Genomic DNA, 14,040 nt, shown 5'->3' with positions numbered 1-14,040 from the left:
ACTCACGGTGAAACACTGGCAATACAGCAAGTGATCTGGGGGAGGGGATGGCAGAAATACCCCAGCCCCAGAAGGGAGTGAGGTCATCTAAATCTCCCCTCCTCACAATGTAAAAGCTAAAAAAGCCATTTAGATAAATGCAGCTGAGTTTGATGAAGGGCAGGTCCTCATTTTCTTCCCTTTCCTTGCTGTCTGCTCCCCCATCCCACCATGGTTCATGCTTGAATGCAACACCCTTAAAAAAAACAGGGCCTCAGTTTATAAGAGCGTTATCCTGAGAACCCTACATTTTTCACTCCTTCCAACAGGATTCCTTGGCAAATCTCTCTCCAGCTACCTGTAGATATGAATTCATCAATGGCTTTTCAAGAAGCAGTAACTTTGCTTACAAATGACTTGCTATTTCTGGACACTGTGACCCAGGTCATGCCAAGTAATTCTCTGAGGCATTTGTTCTTTTATGACACAGATCAGCTAGCTCCTACTGTATGTAACAGTTCACGCATTAGCAAACTGGCAATCACTTTCCTCTACTGAATCTCATTTATTAACACTTGGTTTTCTCTTCAAGTGGACCATCTCTAATTTATTATACTAATTGGCTAAGGATAGGGGATATCTGCTAGGATACAAGAAAAGTAACCTTTGGGAATGGTATAAAGCATCCTTTCAAAGAGCCACCTGACAAATTTCAACAAGCACTTCTTATGTAGTTTTGCTACATGAAGTTCAATACTTGTATTTCTTGTGTTTGAGTATTTGTCTTGGTTAAGCTAGAAAACTTCCCACACAAATTAGGTGGGCAAGGAACAAGGTCAAATTTTTCAAGCTGACTGCCAGCAGAATTTAGAAGCTATCAACAAGATCCAAAGACACAAACCCAATGTAAGCCCTTGTGTTTAGGCATGGCTCATTCCTCTCAGGCAGTCATCTGTCTCATGAGGCAAAGAGATGGGCAACATTTTTCATCTCACTTGAGTAACTACACCTTTCAGGCTATTTTGTTGGAGTAATTCTGGTTGTCACCATGTACTTTGATAGCTCAGATCTTTGAACTGCTGTGGGAAATCTCCCAGGTCTCTACCTTTGTTCATTCCCAATTACCAGTAAGTCCTCAGAAGGGAAAGACTTATCTTGGCTTTTGCAACTGACTGAGGCTTGAAGGAAATGGGAGACATATCTGAAGCCTTTCTTCTGGGCTCTTTAAAGTACCCTGTCTTTTTTTAAATTACGTTCTTCTTAACCTGTTTTTATTATTGAAGTGACCATCAGCTGCCAAACATCACTCTCGCCTGCTAGGCAGATCATTGCCATTACCGAGAAGCTACTGTGACTTCAGTAACATGTATTAGGAAGGACACTGAAAGTCATCAGTCATTCTATCTCCTTCCACAGAAGGATTTAAGGTGAATGTTAGTAACAGCTAGAAGACTTCCTCACTGATTCACCACATAAGAAAACTAACCCTTCTAAAGGCAGCTGTGTCTGACTCGTGCAGATTGCCCTGCAGTTCAGATTCAACAGACCCTCCTGTGATACACTGCAAAGGCAGAGATGTTTTCAGCTGATTTCACTTGACTGGCAGAACTTGGGTTCACACCAAACTTGTTGTCTGTCAAGGTCAAAGACGCTATATTCTTATAACTTATTTTCTGACGACTTCCATTCCAGCCAGTGAAGGCTACAGTGATTTTATCAGTGGGTGCTCACAAAACCCTACCAAGGGAAGGCAGTAGTTCAACCCTCTCAGACTCAAGAACTCACACCTTGGAAGGAAGTAATTTTCTGCACAGCTAACATACAAAAGGAAATGAGGTGACTGCAAACCATCCTCACAACCATTTCCTGCACAGACTTCAGGTTGCTTCCTGTAGTAAGATGACACAAGTCAAAACAAGGCACTTTTGGCTGCCCCATTTATTTTTGTTGACTTTTTCTGAACTTTATAATCTTTTGATGTTACACACGTGCCCTCTTCCCACCAAAGATATATAATTATATAACTTTAATTATATTACTTTTCTTTAACAGCTCCAATGTACTTTCTTCAAATAGTAACTACTATTTAATGCTTCTCTTCAAGTGCACTCAGAAATGGCTGTTCTGAGTCAGAACACAGGACTTTTTAAATTCAGATATGTGTTTGAGACAAACAGACTTGATAGTGGCAAAGGCTAGAGACCTCATACTGTCCTAGAGTATAAAAGTTGATCATCACTGATGTACACCGTAAATGATGACCATGTCAGAAAGCTTGTATACTTCCTAGAGTTATTCTGCCTTCTCATTTAAAAACAATGCAATAAGCCTGCATTATTGATTCGCTGTAAGAAAATTAAATATTAGAGATACTCACTTTTACCAAAATAATTCTTGCTAGCTCTTCACATACAGGTTTTTCTTCATCCTTCTTCAAACCTTCCAGTTCAAACAAGGTATTGTAATTTTCCAGCATTTTTGTCATTATCTTGTTGCAGATCTCCTGTTCTTTTATACCTTCAAATCCAGAGGGCACACTAAAATTGGATAGAACACAAAGCAGAGTGTTACAGGTACTCAACATACAAGAGTTCATGCACAGAGTCTCATTGCCATTGTGGATACAGGCTGGCTAGCAGGCACAGGAAACGTTGTCTGGGAAAGGAGGATTGTGTCTACAGTGGCAACAACTATCATGGTTTGTTTGCAGTTTTCCTTACCGATATTAAATGCTGTATCCATTGGTCAAATTATCTACTCCACAGAATCTAAGTAGAGATCTAATCAAGACAACCACCAAATGCGATACCACCAACTTCTAGCAAAGCTGGATTTATGACTGTAACATAGACAGCACAAGGCATTTAAATGTTCTGAAATGTTAATGGAAGAGTCAGATTCCTCCAGAAAGTGGTTTGCGATAATCTCAAAGGTATACAAGAAGGATGAGTCAAAAAATTAAGAAAACCCACATTACTTCCAGCAGACACACTCTGCTCTCAATAATCCACAAAGTGGCTGCATGGATGTGAATTTTCTAAGGACCTTATGAAGTGGCAGAGACTGCAGATCAGGAGGTACAGAAAACACAGGAAAGATCTAAGTGGAAAAAGCAAAGGAGCAAAAACCAGAAATTAAAAAAGTTTCAAGTATTTTTTGGCGGAGGGCAACTAGTGGTTTGTATGAGAGGAGAAAACAACCCAAATCCCCAAAAGTTAAACAAATGCCATCTGAGCTATTTTACAGGGGTGTAACTTGAAAGTAAACCCTTGTTTGCTATAACGAGCAAATTAAAAGGTACAAATAACTATCTACTAGAAAATTGTAACTGTAGTTTATTGGGGCCAGATGTGCATTTCAACAAGAAGGCTCTGAAAGCAGACGCTCCCAGAAATTTGCCCTCAAAAAGTGCCTTCTTGCAGGAGTTGCATGCTACTGATCCTTCTCAGTATTTTACTCTGCAGTTCATTTACATGTCAGCAGGGAGAGTATCCCAGTGCAGCAGAATGCATCTTTGGAAACTCCAGAAAAAGAATCTTTACTGCTGTCATTTCACCATTCAATACATGCTGGAGTCACAAGACCTGAAGTTTAAAGGAACTGGATTATTTTACACTATAGAACATTGCCAACTGTAAAATGGGTCAGTCCCAGCTGATTGATTTCATTAGTGTGGAACGTTGCCTCAGACCAAATAAATAAAAAATGGGACAGCTTCTATTGATGGATGTGCATGTATACTTGAGCCATGCCACTGTAAAAAATGTCACATATTCACTAAAAGAGAGTAACTGGCCTGAATAAAAGAGAGTATACATATGCCACAGGCCCATTCCTGATTTAAGGAAACACTTCTTCCCATGCTAAATGATGTGCTCCAGAGTTGGCATGGCACAGAGCTTGCTTGATAATTCAGGCAAATCCTGACTGCTACCTTCCTGATGTGTTTCTCCAAAACAGGGTACCACTTAAATAAGCCTGGCACCCTTACGAACCTCATTCCTGGGAAATAGACTGAAAATGTACTAGAGCGAGTTCAAGTCAAAATAAAGACTCCAGATGGATTCAATGAGTTCTAGAGCAGAACCTTCACCTAAACCACATCTGCTGGGAATTACAGCAAACACCTCTCTACTGGAAACAGCTAACACCAAAAATCTCTTCTGGGTTGAAAAACAGTCCAGCCTATAAAGTTTCCACAAAGCACACAAACAGTACTTAATTTCTGCACAGTCCCATGCCTTTCCAGCCCTCCGCTCCCAACATTACTTTGTCAGTTAAACCTTATTAAATTAAATCTGTGAAAAGTCCAACATCTTATTCTGAACAATTCTGTACATGTATGGTGAGATGCATATGTAGAACACAAGGCTAAAGGTAATGGCTTTAGTCTTTTTTATCGCCCCTCTCTGAATTTAACCAAGCAGAGCAGCATGAATTGTTTTACTTTAATGGCAGTGTATACTTTATCCATTGCCATCTCTCTGCCATTTAGGCACATTTCACAAAGTTTCTCATTTATTTTTTTCTTTAACTGCTGTTATTAGACCTCCATAATGGCAAGGACTATTATAATCTTTGAGTTATCCATGGTGACCTTTTCCTTGCCATAAATCTTCAGCTCGGCATATATAAGTTTAGACGATGAGCACGTACCACCCTTGCATATTTATACAAGTTAAAACCCATCTGTTGCCACACTGCATGATCCACCAGTCTGACTAGACTTTTCTGAAAATGTGTAAAAAAAAAACCAAAACCCTTACTTTAGCTTTTCTTAATCTGAAACGTCGTGATATCTACAAATTTCACTTCAACTCACTAGAAAAACCCAGTCCTATGAGAAACTATTCTCTCACACTACCACTTTAATAATCCACACCCTGCTCCTTGGAAATTTTTCATATTCTTTTGTGAAGACCTTGTTAAAACATTACAGTAAAACTGTGTTCATAGCCATGGTTCCTTTATGTCTAATTTGCATGTTAATTAAAAGCAACACAGTTATAATGCCTAGAGTTAGACACGCATCTTACCCCAGTTGCAAAATCCTCAATGGCGGGACTTGATCCCCTTATAGCCACATATGTGCAGACTACTTCAGCAGCAGCACCAGAACATCAGTTTCACCACCAGAAACACATTTTCTAGAAGTGAGGCATAAACCTATAATTTCTATGGTCATTTCTAGAATAAAAAATGTTGATGGGTTCAGGTCTATCTTAGAGATTTGAGCTGGAAAACTCCCACCAAGTTCTTGCAACAGCTTGTGAAGTCACAGATACATAGCATAGGCAGTGACAGAAGCAAATTCTCTAGTGTTCCCCCACTAGATTCCTCAGACACCCTTCCCTTCCCAGAGAGATGCTCAGAGCAATCTGTACGCAAAGAGCAGTGGCTCCACATTAAGTATTTGGAAAAAAGTGCTTTGTCTAAACGAGGCACTAGCTTTAACATTATCTGACTCAGTCAAGTAGGGCTGAGAACAAAGGTGCATTAGTACAAGTTTTACAGGATATTAAATATTGAAATTATTGGTGAAGCCCCTTTAAAAGAAAAGTAGTTCTCAAAGCTAAAACATTACTTGGGAACAGGATCAAGTTATTAGCCCTTCATTTCAAAATATGACACCCAGCAGTATTTCACACTTCTGCACAATGTCCTACCCACATGTCTGGCCCCTGGCCCACCCACCACAGCTCCATGCCACTCATGTCCATGCAGTCCCATGTTCACTTGTTCTTTGGGTTCTTCCAGATCACTTTAAGCCAAGAGTGTCCCCTTCCACAGGGATGCTCAAGAAAGCTAGTATGAAATGGGTTAAACCACATCAAAGCCCTGTGTCACAATCCTTACTCAGAACTAAAGTGACCTGAGGTCAGATTAACTTGTTGTGAAAGAATTACTTACATTTCACGCGTTAGTTAAATTAATTTACTTCAGGGTCCCTGTAAACAAGCTGTAACAGGCTAAATGCAGAGTGGGCTTATGAGAGAGCGAATCTTCAGACTCTACTGTAAGCAGTGCAGTAACACATCCAAACATGACTGCATCCGGCACGAGACAGGCATCACTACAAGGCTCTGTCACCATCCACCACACCTAAGAAACTTGCTTCAAGTGGAAACGAGGGCCAGGAGGACTTGGGATGTAGTCATCTGCCTGTAATGAGCTGGACTGAGATCACTGAACTGATTTCCCCAGGCAGTAACTGCTGACAGCTCCCTGTCACAACAGAGCGCCAGCAATTTCCATGTGAAACGGGGCATCTCATTACGAATTCCCTAAGGTGTTCGACCCCACCCTGTCTGAGATGAAGCAAGCACATTACCATTTCCTTAAGTGGCTTTGCAGAAGGAGCTTGCGTGGAATGACAGCACTGTAATCTTAATTTACAAACCTAATTTACAAAAAATGCTCTGTCTTCTCAGGTTGCTACTTTTGCTGTTTGTACAGTACCTTTTGTACAGGAGCACCACAAAGCCACCTTATCATTCTCCTAGGGGATCCCACAAGAAATGAAGGGACGCAGAGGACAGGGAACGCTACATGGGGGTTTTTTTGTTTCTACAGCCCTCGCAAAACATTTATCATTAGTACCTCAGATGCCCCTAAGCCCCTCAACAAGCATGACTGAAGGTTTTGAGACCAGAGCTGCAGTAACCTTAAGAGGTTACAACTTCAGGCAGTCTGCTCTGTCCGCCTAGACAGCCATTACTATGTCTATAACAGATGCGACCTCATGGCCGCAACTCAGCCCTGTACTTCAGCTGATCAAAGTGACTTGTCTTAACACGCTGGACCGCAAACTGGTGTGGCTGACAACAAGCACTATCTGTGTCTGCAGACTCTGCTGCAAGATCAGAGGCTAACAGGTAGCTAAAGATACAGCAACACTAAGTTGAGGCAGGTGTTCATCTCAGTGTGAGTCATTTACATGCTCTGCATCATTAACAGACATATGTCTCATCAGTTTGGACCAAACGCAAGGACATATGTCACACTGAGATTTTACAGAAGCGCCTTAGCTTCTGAGCCACTGGAGAATCCCACAAGACATCTAACTGCCTATCTTTTAAAATCTGTTTCAGATTATGTTCTGTGACATCAGATTTAGGAGCCTAAATCGACTCAGTAATTCCATCTCCGTCTACATTACTTGCAGTAGAGGCGCAATGCAAAATGCAGGTAATGCAAAGCAGTTAGAGTGATGGTGCCACAAAGACTTTACTAACTGGCTTCATTTATATGCAAAATCTTTTGCTCCAGCAAAAGCTCCATTTTTCATCAGGAAATCACAGTGATAGTAGGCAGCTCTAAAAGTGTGGCCTAAACAAAGGGTGACAAAGGGCAGTCCATAGCCTAGCACCCCCTCAGAACGTGTATCACTCTCATCGCCAAACATTTCTACACAGATGCTCTGCAAAAATGCTCCTTGTGATTGAGCTCAACAATACAGCTCAGATACAAACACCATTTTGTTTTGCACGTATTAGGAAAAAAGTTCTTCGCTAAGAGGGTGGCCAAGCACTGGAACAGGGAAGTGGTCATGGCCTCAAGCCTGTCTGTGTTCAAGAAGCATTTGGACAATATTCTTAGGTACATGGCGTAACTTTTAGGTTGCCCTGTGTGGAGACAGGACTTGGACTTGATGATCTTCGTGTGCCCTCTCCTACTCAGGACACTTTATGATTCTATAATTGTAGTTTTTCCTGTGAAACTGCTCTTCCATTTAAATTCTGAGTGTATACTTTGTTGCCAATCCTCAATCAAGATCAGAAGAATCAACATTTTCAACCCAGAGCAGCAATTTATTTTCATGAACTTTTTCAACCGAGGTACATACCCAAAGGTTTAGATGAACAAAAATTAAAGAAAGAAACAAAAAAAACCCCACCCCCCAAAAACCAACAAGAAAGCCCCCCAAAACCAAAACACAGAGCACTTCCTATTGAAATAATCACAATGTCTTTCAAGAGATGATATAGGAAATACCGTAACACCTGACACTGGACAGCTCATAAGAGAGAAACTTTCTCAGCTGAAACTTTAAGGGGTGGGTGTTCACTAGGAGAACAGAAGACTTGAGATGGCATTTGGCCAGAACACCCCTCCACTTATGAAGAGAGCAATGCATCTTTATAAGCCATTCAATAGACTCCAGATGACAAAGTTGAATACACAACAGAAAAGAAACAGGAGAAGAAAACATAAAAGTGTATCACAGAAAGGCTTGGCAAAATAGTCCCCTATGCACTCCCCAAAGAGGGAGCAAGCACCCATGAGTGTTTAATATGATTATGGATGAGAACATTTATGGCCTTCCATATATAATGCCTGATGCTTTAAACTTGCATCATAAGTGTAATATACTGAGTTCTTATGAAGAACAACTCCATTATTCTGCTGGAAAATGCAGTATTTAAAATCTACACAAAGCCTGTAAGAAAGGTTATGTTGCATGCTCCAGTTTGCAATAATGAATGTTAGAACAATTTTCAGTACTCACTTTGACCCCGATTCTAGACTCATATTTGTTCTTAAGACTGATGCAGAATTGGGACTGCACTGCCTGAAAACAAAGTCCATTCACACAACGTTTCAAAGGCCAATATTACTCACTGAGAAGTTCTAGTTCAGCCCCTCTGCTTTCACTTCAGCTTCATAAATCCAATCTGTGTAGGCTCCAAGGCTGCTAAAACCCAAGGTAAGACATTCATGCAGAACTTTACATCAGATTTTAATTCTTACAAACTCAGCAACACATTTGAAATCTTTTTGAATCTCTGAAATACCTACAGGTACCCCACAGATGATTTACATTTCTCCATACCTAAAGACGATCTACCTTTTCTCCATGCCTAATGCTTTCTTGTACAACTTTTCAGGTAACTTCTGTTACACAGTCATCATACAGAAATAACTGCATCTAGCTCTAGCATTTTAATTGTACACCTGCATTTGCCAGCCACTTTTGAGGAGATGGAGCAATCCCTCACAACACACTTAATCTCTGTTGGAATGAAACACAGTCAGGTTAGTGAGGGCTTGAATGAGGGAGGCCATACACACAGATCATTCTTTGAGAACATGCTGCAAAAAAAAGGGTGCAAATGCATCTTCTTACTCTGTAATTGGTAGACCTCATGTCTCTTACCATCCCTACCAAAGGACAGGTTGAATGCAGCAGACCCTCTGATACCTAGCTCCAAGAGAGCAGAGATGAGGAGGGAAAACCCAGCTGGTCCTCTCCTTCCTCTTCAGCACAAGCTGTGAGAACCAAGTGAAGACACACAGCAGGCAAAGACACACACAAATAAGGCTACATCTCTACAGGAGCTGAAATTCAGGTCAATAGACAGTAACTTCCTCCAAGAGTAACCATGCTGCAAGTGTTAGTACTCCATGCAGATTAGCTCAGTGAGAGAAGAAACAACTATTTATGCTTCTATACCTTCTTGCTCGTTGTTCCTCAAGGGCTGTATTTCTCTCTATACTTGACCTTTAGCTTCCATCACAATAAATCTGAACAATCCAAGTTGGAAGAAAACAGTGCACTACATCCCAAACCATATTTTCCTTTTTTGAGCTGTTTGACCTTGCCCTTTACATATTCCTATAGCTTACATCACACTTCATGACAAGGAATGTAAATAGCCATCTTCCCCCCCTCTTCTATTTATTAGAAATACAGAAAGCACAAGATAACCTTTCATTAGAAAAGCACCAGTGCAATTTGTCAAACAGCAAGTAAGGAAGCAGAGAAAGTAGTAGGTAAGAAAGAAGTAATAAGGGTTGAAAGTTTAGGAAATGACATAAATTACAGAGAACATGACATAGAAAACGGTATGAAATGAAGAGAATTAAAATGAAGTCTAAATGTCTGGAAAGTGGCCCAACAGTGAGATTTATTCAATTTTTAAACAGCTTCAGTTATGGAGTAGGAGATAATATGTTTAAATAGCTAAAATCTCACAAAAAAATACCTTGTAGAAAGCAATCCTTGACTATCAGCAGATCGGCTTTATCTTCTCTGACATTGCATTAACTACACAGACTCCAATGCTGATTTTAGCCCCGAGTGTGAATTTCTGACAGAAAAATCTCAGATCTTCCTGCTTCAGCAGTGTAATCGCTGACAAGCTGGATGCTAAGCCTTCTTTCCTTGTCCCAGAGAAGCATCCTATACACTGCTCTGAACAAACAACACAAAGCGAAAGGAGTGTTCGCTTCAACCACCTGCCAGTATTTAATTTCTGCAGCTAGTTTCCCCAGGGGCTGCATGTAGCCAGTAGTAAGACAGCCCTTGCCAAGCAGGCTTCAGGCAGCCTTAGTCCAGGGCTCTGAATTGCGTTCTGAGGGTATTTGAACTGTTGCTCACAATCTCCATGTCTAGACCACAACCCTGAATTACCTTGAAAAGATCAAGATCTGATGAAACACATAGCTGAATTACCAGATGATGGAGCTTAGTTTAAATAAAAATCTATATCTGTAATTCTGACATATTTGGGTTTTTTAACAAATGACTAACACGTTTTTTAGGTGCCAAGCCTTGCTTTCACTGCCTCTTTTGCTACACGAGCATTTATTTCAATGCATGTCCCAACTGCAGGGCTGTCTGCATTTGTATACAGCCACAAGAGCCCTTGTATTTTCATCTCCAGTGAACTCTGCTTTTCTCAGTCTCCTGCAACGGGATGATGTGATCTCACCAGTCTTACATGCAGGCCCTATACCTTACAAAAATTGTTACGTCTTTTCTACGCCATCTTGGGAGCAGAGATCAGTTGAGACAACAATTATGCAGCTTTTAAAAAGCATACTTTGGTTTAATCTTAGGAATGCCAAGGTGCAATTCCAAACTGCAACTCTCTGCATTCTACACCAAAAAGTATGCAGAGCTAATTTTTAAACTTTACTGAATGAAATGATGAATAAACTAAAAATTATTCTAATAGCCACTTGGGAGTTCAAGTCAGAGATTTAGCCATCGGACTCAGATTATTCTGATTTATTTTGTTTGTTCTTAACTCTACTAACACATTTAGACAGAAATTCCCAAACTGCCCATACAAATTTAATCTTTTAAAATTGTTTTGCTTTTCCTTGTCAGAAATTTGCAGTATTGTGCTTCTACTAACTCTCATATTCATGCGTTACTGCACATACTACTGCCTCTTGAGTTTTCTTTCTTTTGGAGAGGAAGACAATTCTTTTCAAAATACACTTTATCTTTTTGTACTAACACAGCAAATGCTTTAATCCTGACATATTCACCTTCATCATCCATGGCAACACCTTAAGATGAGACAGCAATGTAGCCACAAGAACAAGATTTGGTTTAATTGTCTCATCTCTGTGTGTTCTCTCCTAATCAATGGAAAAAGATACGCTGCTTTATAAAGAGAGCAGGCAGCATCTAGCCTAGGTATGTGGAACTGGCTCAATACATTACAAGGAACCTAATTTCTGTTTTCCCTGTTTAAAGAAGTCTGCTGCTTTCCACTGGCTACAGAGGAAGCCTAGGGTGATAAATCTCATTAGGCAATTAATCTAACCTAAGTCTCATTAGGCAACTCAGTATTATTCCAGAGCGAAATTTTAAAAGGATCAACATAAATCCAACATTTGCTATAAGGAACTCACTTGTCTCTTTTCGCTGATGTCATACATCTTTCAAGACTGATGACTGAACTAAACTCCTTACATGTCTCCCATGTCTTAGATCTTGGATGCCAGACAGTGGGTGTACTACAGACGACACCGGGGTGAAGACGCTAACGGTGCACTGCAGCACACCAGTCACTCAACAGAAACATTCTCACTTGTGTGTGTTCTCGCACCACAGCATGCTGTCTTTACCACAAGCACCAAGGAACTGCACCCAATGAAAGAAACTAGCCAAACTGGTGACTCCAGTAAGAAGTCTCAAGAGGCCAGTGGAACCCCATAACCTCCAGATCAGTTTCTAATATACTAGTAAGATAAAGAGCCCAGAATCCTGGGCAGTCACCAGACCACAAGGTCAAATCTGCAGAGAGTATGCGGGATCCATCTCTAGAAATTATACAGCACCTGGGTGCTGCATAGGATACCTGGCGGAAAAGGACTCCTTTCTCAAAGCCTTCTGCAGAGAAGCATCCATATTATCTGATGGCAAAGGAAGAAAGTTATATAAGCACAAGTCTCCTTGCACTTACACAGTCTGAAGGCCTTTCACTGTTATAGTCTTGCTCTGCTGTCAACACCAGCAATAGAAAACTGACCAACTCTTTAGCAAAATAGCAAGAGTAGATGGGAGAGAAACTCAACTCCCATTCAGCTCAAACAATAGCTTTAGCACTATAATTTATCACAAAGCCCCAGTTATTGCCTCCATTTGATCACCCTGACAAATCAGGGTTCCGAGCTACATTTCTGGCCATCTGCTCCATTACACTCCCCGTCAACATATGGAAAAAAGTGAAAACCCCAACTTACTGAAAGCAGTTTGGTCCAAATACAGTGGCAAGATTGCCAAGGTTCATCCTGTTCTCTACATGATGTTCAGCAACCTTTATCAGGAACTGGCACAGATACTTCAGCAGGCAGTAATGAGCATCAGGCAGTTCTTTAAGGAGTTCTTTCAAGTTACTGTCCTTCTGCATGTCGTTTCTAGTGTCTAGGAAGAACAAGAGGGGAAAAAGCAAACAGTGGGATTTAAAATTTAGTCTTACTTCTGTTCAGAGACACAGAATCCTCCAAACCCCTCAATTTTTCTCAGGGAACCTCCACATTTGTCCTGAGGCTCACCTTGGCCACCACAGGCACTGTTTTGTGCTCACATTTATGTTGTAACTATTTTCCTGAGCAGAATCAGCAATTATCATAGCTAAAAGATTGGAACATGCTTCTTCCCACCTGGTACATAGCTATATCTGCTTTAACTCCAGGTCTACCAGATCTCCTTCTACGGATCTCTGGATGTTTTATCTGCTTCCCAAACCCTGTCTCATACTATGTTTTAATTTCCTCTCCCATGAAAACCTACAAAAAGAAGAAAGCAGGAACAGTAAAACAAGGAGGCTCCTGAAATGCAGGTGGTGTTAGAATAACAGTACTACAGTACTTTCTGTGGGTACATTTTATGAAAAACTCGATTTTGTATCTTTTGTCAGAGTGAAAACTCTGTACTTAGCCTTAGGTGAGCAGTCCTCCTTTCAAAAAAAGGGCTGTTCAGTGCAGTGTTATACTCCGTAACAAGCCAAAACTTGGCCTAATGTTAAGAGAGCAGCAGCAGCCTTGTTCTACTGTACAACCTTCTAGAATTTAAGTATGGATAATAGTTTGCCGTACTGAACCGAGTAATGTCAAAGTATGACTATGGTCAATTTTCTTTCATGCAGGTTTTTTTTTGTTGTTGTTCTTGTTGTTTTTTCTTTTAAAGCAAACATGGCATGACCTTCATAGCTGCTCTGTTATAGAGACCCAGGCAGTGAACACAAGCTTGGTCTCACACACAGCTTCTACAATTGCGTTGTGCTTCTGCAATTGAACTAAGAAACTGCAAAATTATTTTCTCCCCTCCTCCACCCCAAAAACACTTTCCAAAAAGTAATTTGTACCCACCAAGATCTTGGGTTCACATTTTAATAAAAATAAAGTTTTGAAAACAATTCTTTACTTCCTTCCCATTATGCCAAAACGGGATGACTTAACGCTTGGAAACATTAATTTCTACCTTCCATCAAGATGAAATGTCACTGAAACTTTCACATATGCAGAGTTCTTCAGGTTTTTGTGCAACAGCCTTAAAGGTTTTCCTCACCAATCTAGTTATAAGCAGTGTCCATTAACATGAGGGCAGTTTTGCATTTTTAGTACATTTTTCTTTATCATTACAGGGTTGCTGATGTTAATGCTGTTGAGACTGTTGTTGGGTAATTGGTTTTTCCTTAGAGATGCATCTTAAGGATTAAAAACAGTTCTAGTGGTTGGAAGGATATCTTTATTCCACAAAGCCAAAGTGGGCTCACACTAAATGCTAACCCTCTGTGTTCTCTGAAACAGATTCCTTTG

At 40.5% G+C, this 14,040-nt stretch overlaps 1 protein-coding gene across 1 annotated transcript in view; it reads right to left on the bottom strand.

The window, feature by feature from the left end:
- The window catches only part of FAM13A (family with sequence similarity 13 member A), a gene marked incomplete at both ends in the record, with an annotated part of 129,345 nt that overhangs the window by 100,901 nt on the left and 14,404 nt on the right, over positions 1-14,040 (bottom strand). Inside the window, 2 exons of the mRNA XM_081999553.1 lie at positions 2,357-2,516; positions 12,463-12,643. Coding sequence (XP_081855679.1) covers positions 2,357-2,516; positions 12,463-12,643 — 341 coding nt within the window. The remainder of the gene's footprint in view (positions 1-2,356; positions 2,517-12,462; positions 12,644-14,040) is intronic.

The sequence above is a fragment of the Phaethon aethereus genome, assembly GCF_964289735.1.
Source record: "Phaethon aethereus genome assembly, chromosome: 4".
In the NCBI taxonomy this organism is placed as follows: domain Eukaryota; kingdom Metazoa; phylum Chordata; class Aves; order Phaethontiformes; family Phaethontidae; genus Phaethon; species Phaethon aethereus.
This window is presented reverse-complemented; position numbering and strand designations above follow the sequence as displayed.